Raw genomic sequence first — 19,583 nt, 5'->3', positions numbered from 1 at the left:
ACTCTGCTCCAATGTCTTATGGTCTTATGATCCGCCTGAACGTACCTCCCGGACCGGTACGGCGAAACGAGGAGGGCGGGGGAAGAGGTAGAAACAGGGTACCCCCAAACCCCAATCACCCTCCCCCATATACCCCTCCCGACAACATTGGCCATTGGCCCGTGCGGGCTATACTCCTAATCCCTGAAACCGGGAGCAGCACAGACCCGACCCAAGACACCCGCCCACAAGCACAGTGTTACAACTGCGGCCAGTTTAACCATTTTGCCCAGATCTGTAGGTCCCCATCCAACTACCCCCCACGACCAGCTCCACGTCCCGATGATGGACCCTGACCCATGCCCCTTGAAGGAGCAGCACGACAAGCCAATATAACCATAATAGAGAACCCCAATACTCCCTTCGGATTATACCTCCACAAATGGCACAAATGGAGCATGAGCAAAAGGGGAGTTTTTTCCCACTGAAGTGGCACCAAATGCCTTCCATTTGGAGGGCAGTGGAAGGAGATTACGGGGGAAATGGAAGCTTACAAACATTACCTTCTGAAAATGGGAGTAAATGGCCAGCACATTAAATACACAGAATCCAGCCGATGTGGACTTGGCAGCAGCGCTGCAAGATCAATTATCCCACAAGGGCGGTCAAGGTCATTGAATGTACCTTCACATGATATCACCTATCTGCTACACCAACAATCTGGAGTTGCTAAATGCATAACACACCCATCAAGCACCAGCAGGGTACCTGGCAGTCAAAACTCCAGATATTCCACTTCACCCTCACTCGCCTTCCAATGATGCCAGCCTTGTATCCACCTTCTGCTGTTGCAACATACCTCCAGCTACTCAATGGAGGCCAGCACATTGCTCAAATAGTGTAACACGATCAGCGACAGTCCTCTCTCTCTTGCAGGACAAGTGCTTTATAACTGATGGGAGCAGATCAGAAGTGGTGGAGGACAAACATGTCTGCACTTCCTGAGCTCCATGGAGGAAATTATTCTCTGCTTCCTGGTGCCGCTACGGCAGAGCCCATGGAATCTGGCATCACTGAGAACATATGTTGGTGCATATTGCCCTTTTCAAATTCCACCTCACCCTCATCTTGCTTTCTGGTACAATGTGCAAGCTACTGATGGTGTGACCATGGAGCCCTTTCCAACAAAGCCCACGTCAACTCCAATCTTCCCCTGTTGATTTGCCTGAAAATCAAACTTATTTTCAGCCTCAAGAGGAAGCGAGAGAGCAACACACTGTTCCTCATCAGTTCATCTGACACTCGTAGCCTTAAGCTCAGATACTGGCACAGCACATAGCTGAGAGAATAGCATAGAGCTGGGATCCGCATCTGGTGATTCAGCGGGGATGGGTGGGGAAAGGTAAGTTTGTCCGCCAGTTCACCGAGGGGTGAGGTCACAGGATAGCTCTGCTGCAGGGAACTTAGCTAATGATTTCCAGGGGGCAGCATACAGGAGGCCACTGTCTCAGTTTCTTGCTGCAGGACAAGCAGAACCACATCCGACCCCCCCACCCCTGCCAAAGTACTCTCCCTCTATCAAGGTACCAACCAAAAGTCTTTACTGTGGCTTCTTGGGGTATACTACTCCCATGATTTATGAAATGCGACCAAACATACAAACTTTCACCAATGAGTTACATTTCAAAGACTGTGACTTACAGCAAGTTGTTTAGTTCCCTCAAACACTGTATACCTGAATCTCACTGCATTCTTCAGTGGTGTATCACCATACCGATCTTTGGCATAAACAGTGGCTCCACGACTGAGCAGGTACTTCACAACTTCCAGTTGTCCCTCACAAGCTGCCACATGGAGTGGGGTTCGTCCATCATAATCCTCACTGCACAAATTGCCGCCCTGAAATGCATGTTTTTCTCAATTAAGCATGAGGAAAAAAGTGAATTGCAGATTTGTCTTCTGATAACCCTCTGCATTTGTTATTCTAGGTATTGCTCTTTGTTACAATGATAATCTAACAATCTAAAGACACGGATGCGCCCTGTGGTATTGCAACTAGCTCTGCTGTCCAGAGATCAGAGCTTTAGTTCACCATATGGCGTTTTTTACTTTCACAGATCATGGGCTCATCCCTAATTGCACCTGAGAAGATGGTGGTGAGGTACCTTCTTGAACCACTGCAATCCATGTGCCGTGGATACAGCCACAGTGCTATTAGGACTGTGAGTTCCAGGATTTTAACTCAGCAACAATGAAGGAATGGCGATATAGTTCCAAGTCATGATCATGTGCAGCTTGGAGGAGAACATGCAGACGGTGGTGTTCCCATGTACCTGTTTGTCCTTCTAGGTGGTAGAGGTTGCAGTTTCGGAAGGTGCTGCAGAAGGAGACTTGGTGAGTTCCTGCAGTGCATCCTGTCGATGGTACACACTGCTGCCATTGCGCATCAGTGGTGGAGGGAATGGATGTTGAAGGTGAAGGTGGTGGATGAGGTGCCAATCAAGCTTTATATTGGATAGTGTCAAGCTTCTTCAGTGTTGTTGGAGCTGCACTAATTCAGGCAAGGAAACAGTATTCCTGACTTGTGCCTTGTAGATGATGGAAAAACTTTGGGGAGTCAGGAGGCAAGTTACTCTTTGCAGAATTTCTGGCCTCTGATTTGCCTTATAGCCACAGTATTAATATTGCTGGTCTAGTTCAGTTTCCGATCAATGGTAACCCAGAGGGTGTTCATAGTAAGGGGTTCAGCGATGATAATGCCATTTAATGGAAAAGGGAGGTGTTTGGATTCTCTCTTATTGGAAATGTTCACTGCCTGCCACTTGTATGATGCAAAAGTTACCTCTTTACATGAATCCACTGGAATACAGAATAGGTATTCCAGAATAGAGAAGTGGAAAAATCAGTCACGGCTTAATTAGATTTTGCAAGAGGTATTCGGGCCAAATGGTTGGTGTTTATTCTCCACACTAGCCTCCTCCCACAGTACTTCATCTAACCATCTCTGCTTTTGATCATTAACCGATGATTCCTGTGTGTAAGTGTGATCTCTAGTGAGCATAGAAGTGAGCTCGACTATGACGCATTCAATGTTTGAAGAACCTATTTGCAATCATTGTACAATCTCACACATGATGAATGAAGAGTTAGGCAAAGTGCATCTAAATATGCCTTTGACAGAAATGGGAAAAATAGGATGAAAAATAGCTGTCAATCTGAAATAACAACAGTAATTGCACAAATTGCATCATTAATTCTGAACAGATGCGAAATAAAAGCAAATGTGTTGTTTGACTCCTTTTATGAAGTCGATAAATACCTAACTGGGAAGAGGAGTGGATGTTACAGAGATGGGTATTACCCACGATAATCACAAACTCCACGTTAGGCAACAATCTGCTGCTGCTTGGGCTGGAAATAAATGTTGACTTGCGTTAAGTATTGAGGATGTGAGCATGGTGGCGCAGTGGTTAGCATTGCTGCCTCATGGTGCCAAGGTCCCAGGTTCAATCCCGACTCTGGGTCACTGTCCATGTGGCGTTTCCATATTCTCCCTGTGTCTCCATGGGTTTTGCCCCCACAACCTAAAAATGTGCAGGGTAGGTGAATTGACCATACTAAATTGCCCCTTAATTGGAAAATATAATGAATTGGGTACTCTAAATTTATATTTTTAAAAAATATTGAGGCTGCAACAATGAATAAATAATTTTGCAGTTCTCAGGATTATCTTCAAAGATGAGGATGTGTTTATGAAAAAAGTTTCTTCAGGTAACTAAGGCGAGGTGAAGTCCTGACTGAACAGACTGGAAATGGTCTGTGTAAGCAGTAGGCCTGATGGACCAAATGGACTTTTCTCGTTGTGGCTTTCTCAAGACTTGGATGAGCGAGTTTCCTGACCGTTGAAAAGATTGAAGTCTTGATTAAGCCAAATCATCTGCGTTGTCTCCCTGTCCAGTGTCTCAGGCTGAACCAGTCAGTTCTCAAACTCAATCCGCCTCATTGGGAACTTCTGATAATATGTCCACTCCCTCGCAAAGATCGACAGTATTTTGCCTCTCTTTGAGTTGCTGACTCACAATACACATCTAATGATGCTCACTAATATCACACTCACTCCGCCATCTTCATGAGCCTAGATGGTGATTGTCAACAGGCTGTTCAACCATAACAAACTGATCAAATCTTTACCAACATCCAGCAGTGTGAATATCCTGGCAGAGGTTTCTAAATAGTGATCTGAGTAGGGAACAGGTTTCCTTTTAGTCCTCCTAGACTCTGGGATGTCAAAGCAATTATTTTAACCGGAATTAGAAAGAATCATGGATAAAGAATTGTTTAACACATATTTTCGTTCACTTGTTATTTGGTATTTTTGACATATCCCACCTGCTTTTTAAAAATTGGATGGTTGTGTCAGTATTAACTCATCACACTAAGTGTATCGGCGCTCCAGAACAGAATTCCAAAAGTAATCAAAATAAAGAGACACTGTAGTGTTGGTATTAAACTCTTGCATATAGCACAATTTCTATCCCATTAAGTTCAAGTTATAAGGCATCTTTTTAGCGTAAATACTGTTTGTACCATAATTGAACGTCTTATGTAAAAACGTGACTCAGACAACTGCTCGTCTCAGATTAGTTGGACCAAATGACTAGTTTCTGTAATTTGGTTTCTATGTAAATGGGTTTGGGTCTTGTAGCTGCTCAGTGATGAAGCTAGCTTTAACTACAAAATCCACTGTCACCAAGTGAGATCTTTTTGTTCCACAAGGCAAAACCACAGAAAATACTAGAAACATACAGCAGGTCAGACGGTATTTCTGGAGGAAAAATGTTAACGTTCAAGTTTGGATCCTTTATCAGAAAGATTTTCATCAAGAATCCATCCTGAATCTGCTGTTTTCTCCACAAGCGCTGTTTGAGTTGCTGAGTGTTCCCAACACTGTGTTTTGTTATAGAATTTGCTGGTTTTATTGCAGTTCTATTTTGCCTTCTTTACCATATCCAGTATAGCTTCCAATGCACCAATATCACCGGCCTTGGCCGCCGCACAAGCCAACGAAGGAGTCAGAGCATCTCGGATAGCCTCCAGCTCCTATTGTTTTAAAAGAGAACAAGCTTGTTACAAAGAAAATAATTCAACATTATTAGATCAGAAAGAACGTTCAAACATTAAATATGTTTTTCAAGAGCAGCACAACACATTGATAGTCACACAAACTGACCCGATATCATCACTTTAAGGTCCTGGTCTGATTATTATGGCACAAAAGGGCTATAGTCTGAGGTTTAACAAATCAGAATGTCAAATAGCACAGTCAATTTATGATACGTTACAGCGTCTGAACTATAAAACTGACCTCTTTGCAGCTGACACTGAGAGACTTGGCAATTGCTTGAATAAATCGACTGTCTCGAAGAGAAATCTTTGCCTCCCCAAGTGTTGAACTCATTTCTCCTCGCAGGTTTTCAGATAGCATCTGAGAGAAAGCAAAATAAATGTCATCAGTTGAATGTTGCAAAATCACATTTATGCAAGCTAAAGTGTCAAATTGAAACTTTCAATTGTTACCTTTAAGTTACATTTTTATCAATAGCAAAAAAAATGGTCCAGTGAATATCAAGCCATTAAAAATTAAAACTGAAAAGATATCAGACCAAAGTTTGTGCGAACGATGATTGCTGTTAACGGGCAAATCACCCAGCAATTTATGGCGAGGAAGACATATCCTGTGAATTATGAATCATCACAAGTAGCTGCACAATTTCCACTACAGCTAGCTTTGTGAAAACAACACCTCACTCTGAACCTACCCATGAATTTAATGCAGTTGTTGCATTTGCCCAATAAAAACGCAGGCAAGACTCGTCATGATGATTGCTTGTGACTGTCAATCAACCTCTCTGACCTGGAGAGTGAACAAGTAAAAGTATGGAGCCTCATTTCTTCAGATGAGAATACCTGTTGGGGATTTAAACATTTTAATTTCTTAGACCTCTGCTCTTTCTTTTTCTTTCTGCCTTTCATCTCTTCTTCAATCCAGTCTTTCTTTTCCTCTTTTCATTTCTCTTTCGGTACCTGACTTGGCATTAAATTTGCCCCCGCTCTAATTCACCCTCCTTACTTCGCCCATTTCACAATCTTTAAATCCTATTGCGTACGAGATACTCTGCTGGTCCCATTGTTTACCAAGGTCGCAGTTGCTTTTGCCATGTTTTTTCCTTATACTTAAGTCAAGAGACCACTGGTGCAGTGGTGCAGTGCTGCCTCCTGTGCAGAGGACTCTGGTTCGATCCCGGACCCGGGTCACACTGTCCGTGTAGAGTTTGCACATAGTCTGCGTGAGTCTCACACCCACAACCCAAAGATGGGCAGGTTAGGTGAATTGACCACGCAAAATTGCCCCTAATTGGAACAAAAAGAATTGGGTACTCTAAATTTATATAAAAGATAAGGGACCACAAACTGAATTCTTTGGAAATTTGGCATTTCAGAGAAAAAGTTGAATTTCACTCCGTAAGGATACACTTTTATATGATACTGTACAAAATACTATTAGAAATATTGTGCCAAAATAGAGCTAAATAAATTTGCCATACCAGAAATCAAGATTATTTATTGAATCTGCAGATATTTATACACTAACCTCTCCATTCTGGAAATCAATTGTTCAGAAACTCCAGTTATCATAGAATCATCAAATCCCTACAGTGCCGAAGGAGGCCATTTGGCCCTCAAGTCTGTGCTGACCCTTCGAAAGGGTACTCCACCCATGTCCAACCGCCCCACCCTGCCCCCCATTACCTAACCTGCATATCCCTGGACACTAAGGGGCAATTTAGCATGGCCAATCCACTTACTCTGTACATCTTTGGACCGTGGGAGGAAACTGGAGCACCCGGAAAAAACCCACGCAGACAGGGGGAGAACATACCAAGGCTGGAATTGAACCCGATTCCCTGGCGCGGTAAGGTAGCACTATGCCACCCTGCCGCCCAGACGGTGTCTGAGCTTTTTTTTGAGCAGGTCCAAGCAATTCTCAGAATAGAATAAACACTTGCCCCACGACATTACTGGCACCATTTGAGTGCAGCACTTTGGGAGAGGAAGCATTGAAGATACAGTGTTTGGATAAGTAAAAGCATTTTCATTACTGCTTCATGATATTTTATGTTTCAGATACATATTTATCTACATGTTTTCCAGTTCACACACTTGTGGTTCAACATTCTAATGTAATTTTATAATCCAGAAAATTCTTCAATTCAGAAACAACTTGGTGCCAAGCATTCTGGACTGGAGAGGTTAGAGTGCTACTACACATTTATATTGCTGTTTAGTTATAAATAAATATATTACTAGTTTTCACTTTCTGTAACTTGCACCGAATTCTGACAAACTTGCTGTTCACTCCTAACGTTGGTCCTGTTGACTTTTTCCCCAATGTAACATGGGGTCACCACAATGCTGGTTGATCACTCCTCACATCAGCCAGCATTTTTGGATTTTAAGGGTGGTTTTACAGCTTGGTAGCCTTCCCACCGCTAACCCTCCCCATTTATCCAGATTGGGGAACAATGCACACTGGCCTTCCTGCACCTGAGGCTGATTCTTCGTGACCAACAAGTCCTGAAGTGGGACTTGAGCCCTGGAACTTGTAGCTCATGAGCGGAAAACTACATACTAAGCCACTCCAGCTCCTAACTTGCTATTTACCTCAGTTAAAGAGATTCCAGGTCACTATCTGATTCTAAATGAAAGCCCTCCACTGTACACAAATCTATTCTCCAGGGACCAAAACGTACAATATAGGTGTTACAGTGCTCTGTAATATTAAGCATGAACATGTCCTGTGATATATCACAAGCCAGGTTCCTTTCTTAATGGACTATTGCCAATAATAGGCAACAGGCTATATTGTTAGGAGCCATTGGAGTCGGGATCAGAGGAGGATCAAATAAAATGAATTCCACAGGTACAATCCAGCCCGAAGTTTTTCATCACAGAGTTGGAAGGGGAAAGATATTAACCAATAAGATACTGGACTATCCTGGCAGTGAACAGCTCAATACGAATATAGTGCAAATCCTTTGAGGAAGAGGCCTGCTCACGGGACTAAAATGTAAGCTTTTAGAAAGTGTTTGTGTGCGTAATACTGGAATATTATTTTGTGACTGAAAAACATTACCTTTCTCTTCTCCTGTATGCTCAGTTTGGTCTTGCCCAGTACATAGGACAGCTTGGCCAAAGCAGCTTCAGGTGTCATATCACATCCAGGAATGAGACCTAAGTCAGTGAGAACCTGAAATCAAACGTTCACAGGGCTTGAAACAAATTTCAGCTGAAATAAGAGGAACTTCTAGCATATGGTTAACTAAATTTTAACGAAATTGGACCATAGATCTGTACGCATAAATTCTTGGAACTATTGCTAGATTAATGCAATAGTTAGGTCAATAGTCTAAATATTCAGGAATTGATTTTACACTTTGGATGTGGCTTACAAATACCACAAACTCAACACAGAGCTACTGAACTTAGGATAATTTTAGAACTCTACTGTATCTTGTCCTCAGCTGGAGTGACAGATTCAATGGGTGCCTGTGTCATCAAACATAAGCAAAATAGGATCATGGAAGCACATTCTGTTCAAACCAGCAATCCTTTAGACCGTTGTGCCAATTGAGCAGCTGAATAATTCCGTTCATTCATAATAATTTACTTTTTTTATTAATTGACAGAGTTGGAAACAGAAATCATGGCAAGGGTAGTTCTGTGATGAACAAGTTTGATTTAAACACATTACAGCTGATGTTATTAACCTTCATCGAGCATAAATGGGGCATAAGTAGCCCAAAAACAAAGTTAAATTATTTACACCAATGCTCGCCTCCAACATCTTAGGTAGGGTCTTTAGAATGCTTTTTAAAAATGTATTTTCCTATGATGCGGGTGCTGTTGGCAAGGCCAGCATTTGATGCCCATCCCTAAATCACCCTTGAGGGCAGTTAACAGTCAACCACAGTGCTATGTGTTAACCAGACCAGGCAAGGATGGTAGAATTCCTTCCCTAAGCGGAGATCAGTTGTTACAATTTATGATGGTTTCATGGTCATCATTATCAACAGGGTGTATCAAGATGGTTTCATGGTCATCATTATCAACAGGGTGTATCAATTGTAGATTTTAAAGTTTAGGGCAGCACGGTAGCATGGTGGTTAGCATAAATGCTTCACAGCTCCAGGGTCCCAGGTTCGATTCCCGGCTGGGTCACTGTCTGTGCGGAGTCTGCATGTCCTCCCCGTGTGTGCGTGGGTTTCCTCCGGGTGCTCCGGTTTCCTCCCACAGTCCAAAGATGTGCGGGTTAGGTGGATTGGCCATGCTAAATTGCCCGTAGTGTCCTAAAAAGTAAGGTTAGGGGGGGGGGGGGGGGGGGGGGGGGGGGGGGTTGTTGGGTGATCATTGCTCGGCACAACATCGAGGGCCAAAGGGCCTGCTCTGTGCTGTACTGTTCTATTCTATCTATAATTTAAATTACCAGCTGCTGAGATGGGATTTAAACCCATGAACCCAGAGCACTAGCTTGGTCCTTTGAATAAGTAGTTCAAAGACAGTGTCACGATGCCACCTTATGCTCTTGCTCGAGTTTCTGCTTGCTTAAGGTGGTTAGTCACTTGTAATAAGCAAATTGGGGTACAAAGTGCAATTTGACAATACTTCAAAGTACTGTAGTCTGTACTGTAAATGAAAGTCACCATTGTCCTCGAGGACCATAGGCTCCTCTGCCCTTTTTTGAGAGAGAGTTGGTTGGTGGTGATTTAACCTGAGGGTGACCACACCTCACGCAAGGAGCAAAGTTGAGAAGGCGGGGCCTTCATGGAATACTTCAGCTGGTACGGGGATTGAACCCGTGCTGTTGGCGTCGCTCCGCATCATAAAACAGCCGTCCAGCCAACTGAGCTAACCGACTCCCAAGTGCAGTGTTGTAATGCAAGAAATATGGCAGTCGATTATGTACTGGAATCTCCTGCAAACAGCAATGTGATAATGACCAAATAACATTTTTTGATACTGCCCAAGGGGCAAATACTGGCCATGACACCAGGGCAGCTCTCCTGCCCTTTACTGTAATAATGTTGTGGGGTCTTTTATGTCACCCGTAACTTGTCATTTTAAAGATAGCGTCTCTGACACTACACATGGAAGTTTCAGTATTGATTTTTGAGCTCATGACCTGGAATGAGATTTGAACGCACAATCTTCTGAACAGCCTTCCATTATTACAGGCATGACAGAGGAGTTACCCCCAGGATAGTGACAATCCCAGAGTTGGAAACCCAATACAGCCAGGGTTAGGACCTCAGAGGAAGGCCAAGTTGTCTGCCTTCTCACCCTCCTCATCCTCTCTGCCACCGCAGCTCAAACAAAAGCCCATAACATTCAGTTACTTCAAGAACTACAGGGCAGAATTATTCAATCTTTACTTAATAAGCTTAAAACTATTTTCCAATTTAATCAATTTTGAGGGAAGCAAGTAATGTTTAATGCAATGATTAATTGATGTGCTCCCTAGCTAATGATATTCTTCTTATTAAATAGATGAAAATCCTGAGCTGATAGGCACAGAAATTGGGAAATCAAAGCCATTATATTTAAGTAGATCAGTGACTCACCTTTCCTGTTGCATATGACTGCCTAACGCAGCCCCTCAAACACTGAGTACAGTTTATTATCAACACCCCACGATCAACAGCTTTCTTAAACTCCTCCAATATATCAGGGCGGTTATCTGGAGCATTACCCGTCCCATATGTCTCCAACACAATTCCTTCCAGTGGTGGTTGCAGAAATGCTTTTACCTGAAAACAGGATGCAACAATAAATACAAAATGCACACAAACTTCACAATACACATTTCTTATGTCTTAAGAGCATCTTGAATTCGACTTCACTAAAACAAAATCTAAATGCAGTTTTAACTTTTCACCACTAAATGAATCTTTTGAAAGCAAAATGGGATATTATCTACACAAAGATGATGACATAAATTTCATGTCGTTAAAATTGTCAGAACCTGGGAATTTTGTTGTGCCTAACTCACCTCCTGCCTCCCAAAGCCTGTCCACCATCCATAATGCACAAGTCAGGAGTGCATTTGTCTGGATGAATGCAGTTCCAACAAACTGGAAACCATCAAATACAAAAAAATCCACTTGATCGGCATCCCATTCAATTTGTCAAATGTTGACTCCATCCACTACCAGCAGACAGTGCACCATTCTGCATCACCAAAAGATGCACTGCAGCGACTCGCAAAGGCCCCTTTTGACAACACCTTCCAAAACTGTAACTTCCACTACCTAGAAGAACAAAAGCACCAGATACATGGGAACATCATCTGCAAGTACCTCTCTAAGCCACACACCATCCTGATTTGGAACTATATCACTGTTCCTTCACTGTCACTGGAGTTCCGTCCCTAACAGCGCTATGAAGTGTACCTAAACCACATGGACTGTATGCTTCAAGATGGGAGCTCAGGGGAGGTGGTGGAGTAGTGGTACTGTCGCTGGACTAGTAATCCAGGAACCCAGGTTAACACTGACGACTCGGGCTTGAATCCCTCCACAGCAGACGACAACATTTGAATTCATTAAAAATCTGGCATTAAAAGTCTAATGATGACCATAAAACCATCGCCCATCTGGTTCAGCAATGTCCTTTAGGAATGGAAATCTGCCATCCTTACCTGTCTGGCCGACATTATTTATTGGGCGGCACAGTGGCTAGCACTGCTGCCTCCCAGTGCCAGGAACCCGGGTTTGATTACGACCTTAGGTCATTGTCTGCGTGGGGTTTGCACTTTCTCCCAGTGTCTGCGTGGGTTTTCTCCGAGATGCTCAGTTTCCTCCCACAGTCTAAAGATCTAGGTGGATTGGCCATTCTAAATTGCCCCTCAGTGTCCAAAGGTGCATGGGGATACAGGGCTAGAGTGAGGATTAGGCTTAGGTAGCGTGCTCTTTCGAAGGGTCAGTGCAGATTCGATGGTCCGAATGGCCTCCTTCTGCATTGTAGGAATTCTATATGACTCCAGACTCACCACAATATGGCGGATTCTTAAATGCCCTCTGAAATAGCCTAGTAAGCCACTCCATTCAAGGGCAATTAGGGATGCGCAACAAATGTTGGCACATCCCGTAAATTAATTAATAAAACTACCACCTGTTCAAGGACAATAAATGCTGACCCTGCCAGTGACATCCATATCCCATGAACAAACATTAAAAATATTTATGTTATACTTCATCTACATACATTGCATCCTCATACTTTAGAAGCTGTTTATAAGCGATTTCCATATTTTCATGCTCAACGTGATCGTAAAGATGGCACAGCTCTTGTGTAGGACATATTGACCAAAGTTGTGGAATAAATGCCAAAAGCAGTAAAAGTGTCAATGCCTCAGCAACTTTAATTATCCTAAACGTGGATTCATTTTGAAAAATATAAGACATCTTACATCAATCAATTACTCCATTTGCACTTGGAGAGACCTGCAACCATCCAAATATTATCAATTTTTCTTATGTAACTGGAAATTGAATGACAACCATGGACTTGATGACTTGGAAATGTCAGGGTCTTGAACTCATTGTTGTAAGTGCAGTGCATTTCTCTTCCACTGCTTAGGCCACTGCATTGGCCTCGTACCAAATCCCAGGCAGGGGTTTGGGATCCCAATTGTGAGAAGGATGTAAGGAGGCTTCAAGGGGGCTTGGACAGGCTGAGTGAATGAGCAAGAACATGGCAGATGGACTATAATGTGAATTAAAGTATGAAGTTACACACTTTCATAGAAAAAACAAAAAGGCAGAGTATTTCTTAAATGGTGAGAGATTAGAAAGTGTGGATGCCCAAAAGGACCTAGGTGTCATTAAAAACTGGCATGTGGGTGCAGCAAGCAATTAGGAAGGCAAATGGTATGTTGGCGTTCATTACAAGGTGGTTTGAGTACAGAAGAAAAGATGTCTTGTGGCAATAGTATAGAGCCTGCAGGGGAACAACATTGGCCATCATGAGGTAACTGATATGCTTCTCAGCTCTTCCCCTCCCACTGATGTTTGCAGCCTATTGGAAACACTGACGGAACCCCCGAGGCGTCCCCACCCCTTAAAGCAACAGCAGACCTGGGGAGGGTGTGGTGGAAAAGGGGCCTACCACCACACTCACCATCCTCACTAAAGTTTGGGTCAAAATGTCAATGGGCTGGGTAATTGGCAGATTCAGATGTTGCCATTCTTCTTCTTCCTTCCATGATTTTATCAGGATGCAACCTCCCTTCCTACCAAAATGGCAGGCCTCCAGACTTTCTCTGCTTCTTGAAAACTGCCACATCAACTGGGCTTAAATTTTGTGATTTTAATTAACTTCCTCCTTATAATTTGCATGCACCAACAAGCACAATTGCCAATTCAGTATATTATTCCCAGGCTCTGGCCAGTGAAGTTATGTAACCTGCCATTTGGTGCCAAGTATCATCTTTCCACATGAGGAAGCATCTTAAAAAGAGCCGTATGTTTTGTTGCCACATCAGCACGCAATCCTATTACTTAGTTATAAAACCACAAAATTTTAATCTTGCCGGTTTTCTGACCACCAGAAGGATTATGTTTTTTTTTTAAAAAAGGGTTTTGAATGAGTGCTGGTTTTCACAGTTTTATAAGCATCACAAAGACTTCCTCGTGTTATTATAGAGTTCATAACACAGTGGATACTGGTTCAGTGGGCATTGGTTGGGAGTGAGGAGTAATATGGCAGCATGGAGAGCAATTGTGGGATATGACGGGGGGGGGGGGGGGGGCATGATCGGCCTGGGGATGTACGGGAATTGGTGAGTGGTACCAGTTTTGGGGATCGGGGCTCACACTCATCTGCAGAACTGGGCCGATGTCCTAGGGAATGGAGGCGGGTCTTCTAACCTGCCTGCCTCTGTATCCATCCATCTCTGTTCCTGCCTGGGGCGTGCTATGGAAGGGGAAAGTCCTAAATTCAGTCTGCCCCATCCATGTGGGGTGGAAATATGTTGGGAGTGCACAGCCACTCACTCAAGAGGTAGGATCACGACATTAGGAAATGGCCTGACTCACCCTCAAAAGAGGAAAATCCAACCTGTAATTTCAATTTTGTTCCAGTCATTTCAAAATCTTATGGTTAATTAGTTACCGTGGCAACAGTGATTCCTGGGAATAACCTTATCAATCCCACATTTCGATTCATATCAGTGTGCACCATAAACTTTTTGGTTGTATTTGGTCTCCAGACGGTGTCCCAGTTGACTATAAAGGAAACAAACATAATTTCATTGCACCTGCAGTTTAAAAGACAGAAAGAAAAAATTGCACTTTCTTGACCATGTAAGAACAGCAAGTACTTAAAATTGAAATATAAGGCACGATTTCACGGCCGCGCCAAGCCTGATAAATCTCACGAGGGGCCTCTCGTGAGCTTTACCCTGCTCGTTAGGCCTCGCATGATCAAACGACATCTCACGAGGTGTCACAATCTGGATCTCTGGACCCAGATTTGTATATTCAAGAGAGTAGTTAGCTTCACTTGAATATACCGCCACCAAATCTACCCAGCACCCGGGTTCGAATCCCTCACTTTGGACCCCCCCCCTCCCCAAGCCGGCGTAGACCAGGCAGAGCGGCACTTGGGGAGGGGGGTCCCAGGCAATCGGAGGCCCCCGGGTGGTCTGCCTCTGGGCAGGGTGGTACCCTGGCACTGCTGTTGCCACCCAAGCACCGTGGCACTGCCAGCTTGGCAGTACCTGTCAGCCTGGCTGTGCCCCCTGTAAGTGCCAGGGTGCTCAGGGGTCACTTCCGTGTGCCAGGTTGACAGTGCCAAGGTGGCATCTTGCCCATATAACGGGGATCTGGCCTGGGGGCTGTCCTGCCCTTATGAGGTGGGATGAGTGGGGCTCAAGCACCCCCTAATCAGTAAGTCTGGGTACGGGGTCACTTTGGGATGTCGAGGGATGGGCGATCTCTTCCTGCACTAGCGAGCGGTGTTCTTCAATGGAGGAAATGAAGGCAAGTGCGGCCTCGGTGGGCCCTTCCTCACTGAGGACAGAAAAAAAGAGCAAAGCCCCGTTTAATAGTGGGGCGTTTCCTGGCGCTGCAAGTGCTGGGAAACATCCCGCTAAACGCACGCAACACAGGACTCATTCTTTTCCGTTAAATCGCACCCGTAGAAAAATAGAAAATTGGAGCAGGAGTAGGCCATTTGGCCCTTCAGGCCTCCTCCGCCATTCATTATGATCCTGGCTGATCATCCAACTCAGCAACCTATTCCTGGTTTCCCTATATCCTTTGCTCCCTTTAGCCCCAAGAGCCATATCCAACTCCTTTTTGAAAGCATACAGGGCGGGATTCTCCGTCCCACAGACCCGTTTTCTGGTGCAGCGCGCCCTCACCAGCAACGGGCTCCTCCATCGTGTCAGCCAGCCAATGGGTTTTCCCATTGTGCCCACCCTCGCACGGTTGGGAAATCGGCGGGCGTGAATGTGCTGCCGGTGAAGTGGAGGATCCCGCCGACGGAGAATCCCGGCCACAACGTTTTGGCTTCAACTGCTCACCACTCTCAGGATGAAGAAATCTCTCCTCATCTCAGTCCAAAATGGTCTACCCCATAGCCTCAGACTGTGACCCCCGGTTCTGGGCACACCGACCATAGAGAGCATCCTTCCTGCATCCGCCCCGTTTAGTCCTGTTAGAATTTTATAGGTCTCTACTTTAAGGCAATTCACTTTGATATGTTCTTTGTGTGAGAACTGATGAAATGCGACAATTTGTACAGAGCATCTCCCACATTCCATGTGATAATGACCAGATAATCAGATTTTGTGATGTTAATTGAGAGATAAATATTGGCTAGGAAACTGGGCTTAAATCAGCTGTTCTCTGAAATAGTGCCATGGGATCTTTCATGTCCACTGCACGGTCAGAGGCGTAAGAAGCCTCTGACAGTGCAGCACTCCCCTCATTACTACACAGCACTGTCAACCTTAGTTTTTTACATTCCAGATCTTGCCGTGAGGCTCGAATCCACCTTTTGACTCCAGCAAGAGTGCGATCAACTGAGCCACAGCTGACACAGTATTTCCATTGTTATGACCGGGTGAGGAGGAATAAGCTGGCTTCACCTTTTATCCAACCCCTCGATTGGCCACAAGAAAGGTTTGTTCAAAATTCTGTGCCCACCGTGAATACCTTGCCCTGCGCGAATATATTTACTTTTTTTTAAACATTGAGCCAATCAAACCAGTTTTCCTTTAAAGAGTAAGTTTATTGGTCATTAAAGCTAAAAAAAAAAAAAGCAGCCACAATGCACATCCACACAGATCAGAAAAGAAAGTTAAGAATCCAAATTAAAGTGAAAAAGAGTGCACGAACGAGTCCTTAGCTTCTCTGTGAGACATAGACGGCGGAACACTGCGGCTGTTCGGTGATTACAGTGGAACTCTGCACTGACTGGCAGTAGTGCAATCTGTTGAAGACACTTGTTGGCTTGGTTGAATTTTGCCTCTAAGGAAAAACTGCACCCTTTGATTGCTTCAAGAGAGAGATGATGTGTGTGATTCTGCAACGGTGACTGCCAATTTCTTCTTGTTCTTTGCTTCTCCTTGTTAAAACACTTGGCTCCAGGGATCAAGATAGAGAGATGGAAGAGGTGCCATTCCTGCTTCTTTGTCACTATTCTTCTGCTCCACCCAACACTCGAGTCGGAGCCTTTAGTGAACTCATTTCTGTGTATTCCCAGGAAGCCAAATACCATTTTGCTTTCATCTGACAAACTTTTAACACATTCTGAGATATAAGCCAACATGAGATGGTTTTTGGATGTCTGATGGGATGTAGCTGGCTGGGGACATTTGTATTGTCTTCATAGCAGCACAGAGATTTAAAAGTCCAACCTTTTTTATGCTGAAGGTGCCTCAGTTTTAAGTGAGCTATGACATCTCCCCAGGTGTGAAATTCCATGTCCTCTCAGGACAGGTCAGTCAGTAGAATCCACAGAGATTTTCCCAAAGTCTCTTTACAGTATCAACCATCTTTTCATCAGTGACTTTTCTTAAGAAAAGACCTTCTTTAAACAGCTCAATGCCTGTAGTTAGTTGTAGGTCGCTCTCACTCTGACATTGTGTAAGTTGTTGTAATATCTCCCGCCCACACAGAATGAAATTAGATTAATTCGCATTTTATTACAAAGAAAGAAAAATATACAAAACAAATACACTCCCTCTTATTCATTTTCTTAGCCTTGGTCACGACCCAGATGACCCTAAACGGTTTTAGGCCTTCAATAATTGCTTGTGCAATGGTTGTTTTTACACTTTATGGTGGTTGGTTACATTCATTTACAGGTTAATTAGTATCTGGGGGCCGGTTTAGCTCAGTTGGCTGGTTTTTAATGCAGGGAAAAGCCAACCCGTATCGGCTGAGGTTATTCACAAAGGTCCCCCTTCTCAACCTTGCCCCTCGCCAGAGAAGTGGTGATCCTCAGGTTAAATCACTACCAGTCAGCTCTCTCCCCTCAAAAGTGAAAGCAGCCTATGGGACTCTGGCAACTTTACTTTGACTAGTTTAGTATCAAGGTCTCTAGTGGTGGTCATCTCTAGCCAGTAACAACTGTCTTTGACCCTTGTTTATGACCCTGGATTAAGTACATTACCTAAAATAGGTTGGATGGGAAGAACTTCCCCTTAATACAAGGATCAATGATCAGGGGTCAAAGAGTTAAGGCAATTGTTTGAAGAAAAACCTTTTCACCTAGAGGGTAGTGGGAATCTGGAACTCTCTGCCTGAAAAGGTAATGGAGGCGGGTACCCTCAACATTTAAGAGGGATTTAGATGAGCACCTGAAATGCCACAGCCTACAAGGCTGCGGACCGAGTGTAGGAAAATGGGATTAGAATAGATGTGCTTGACGGCCGGCACAGACACAACGGGCCTCTTTCTGTCTTGTACAACTCTGACTCTGTGAGGTTTGGTGATGTTGCCTGACTGTTCACTGCCAAGTTGTTAATAACAGCCAAGTTATTCTGGAACATACTGTGCCTTTCCCTGGCCTTAGCCTCATGCTGCCTTCCACAAAGACTGTCAATGTGTAAATTTGTTTGGCTGTTCTAGTCAGGCTCAACTGTTTCCTAACCATCTCAACCCATGAATTTACTGACACAAACCCAGGCGTTTTTATAGATTTAATTGCTAAGAGGTTAGTGGGTTGCGCTTGCAATTTCACCTGCATAGGAATTGTGGTTCTGTTATTTTTTAGTGAGTTTTTCATCAACACAATTCTGGTTGATGTTTAAAGCTGGGTTTGTTTTGTCTGGTTTATCAGTGCTTACCCTGGCATGGGTTTCACTGCTATTCGCCTTGTGATCTCCGCAACTATTACCAGCTTTGGAGTAGGTTACCTTCCCTTTCTCCTTTGTTTCAGGAAGCATCCCCTAACCTGTCCCACGTGCTCTGGGACACAACTGCCCTCAGGTGGAGCCTCAGCTTCTGCCCTACTGACTGTTGCTCTTGGGGTATTACCCTCACTCTCTCCTAGCTGGACTGTGAATTTCCCTGCTCCCCATTTAAGTTCACCACAAAACTATTGATTAAACAGGCTATTTGTTCAATAGCACCCTCTGCTGTCTTTGGAAATGTGTGTTCCTCGAACATGTTCCATGTCTCCTGGATATTGGGCTCCTGCCTAGTGGCTCTTCAGCTGGGTGAAGCATTTCTCTCACTATCATTTTTCAGTTTGGGAATTCTTCTTGTGTGTTTGAATCTGAAGCTGTCTGCCAAACAGATAATTGGCTTATTCCTCCCCTTTCTAACCTTCAAAGGCCCCTCATGGACCTCCTATTTCTGCAAGTCTGTCTCTGGCTCCTTTAATGTCCTCAGTTTCTACCTTTGACTCTTTGTACTTCTACTGGCCCTTTTAACTTCAAGTGGTTCTGCATCTGAGTGTGGCACCTCCCGCACCATCTCGTTGTGTGTCTGGTCCCCTTATAATTCTTCAAAAAAAGCTTACCTACTAATTCATTTTGTGGGCCATCCTCCTTGCCTATTCCACTGGTCCTTCCTGGACCTGTTGAGTCTACATGCCTAACTTTGGCTTTTTGAAATTTAGACAGCTGTTTTTTTTAGCTACTCCAACGTTCCTCTGAACATTCTCCAGCACTCTGCACCATTTTGCTGCATGTTCCCAGCGTCATCAATTGTAAGTAGCCCTTGCCTAGATTCTTCAAACCTTGCATGTGCTAATCCCCCCTTTAAGGTCTCTAATCCATTCTTGGTATTCCTATAGATCCCAGCTGGTTTCCTCTAGCTCTCTGAGCTACATTTGGGTCAAGTGATTGTTTCTGACTTTTCAGGAGGACTATCCTGCTTCAATCACCTTTATCTCCTTTTCCAGTTCATACAGTCTTTCGTGGTAAGCTGCCTCCTCTATCTGAGATTCTCTCTCTTCTCGCAGTGCCCCTTCCTGACTTTCCTTTTTCATTTTCTATTTCCTGGAATTCTAACGCCTTTTGTTCTAGCTGC

The 19,583-nt window shown here is 44.0% G+C and overlaps 1 protein-coding gene across 2 annotated transcripts in view; it reads right to left on the bottom strand.

Moving 5' to 3' along the window:
• aspg (asparaginase homolog (S. cerevisiae)) overlaps nt 1–19,583 on the bottom strand; it is a 124,108-nt gene that overhangs the window by 44,518 nt on the left and 60,007 nt on the right. For both annotated transcript variants that reach the window (XM_038777863.1, XM_038777870.1), the window contains exons 7-12: nt 14,209–14,321; nt 10,659–10,844; nt 8,174–8,287; nt 5,345–5,464; nt 4,984–5,079; nt 1,715–1,878 (exon numbers count right to left, since the gene is read on the bottom strand). In XM_038777863.1, the coding sequence (XP_038633791.1) occupies nt 1,715–1,878; nt 4,984–5,079; nt 5,345–5,464; nt 8,174–8,287; nt 10,659–10,844; nt 14,209–14,321 (793 nt within the window). The remainder of the gene's footprint in view (nt 1–1,714; nt 1,879–4,983; nt 5,080–5,344; nt 5,465–8,173; nt 8,288–10,658; nt 10,845–14,208; nt 14,322–19,583) is intronic.

This window comes from Scyliorhinus canicula, chromosome 2, assembly GCF_902713615.1.
Source record: "Scyliorhinus canicula chromosome 2, sScyCan1.1, whole genome shotgun sequence".
Classification (NCBI taxonomy): domain Eukaryota; kingdom Metazoa; phylum Chordata; class Chondrichthyes; order Carcharhiniformes; family Scyliorhinidae; genus Scyliorhinus; species Scyliorhinus canicula.
The sequence above is the reverse complement of the archived record's forward strand: the minus strand, read 5'-3'. Positions and strand labels throughout refer to the sequence as shown.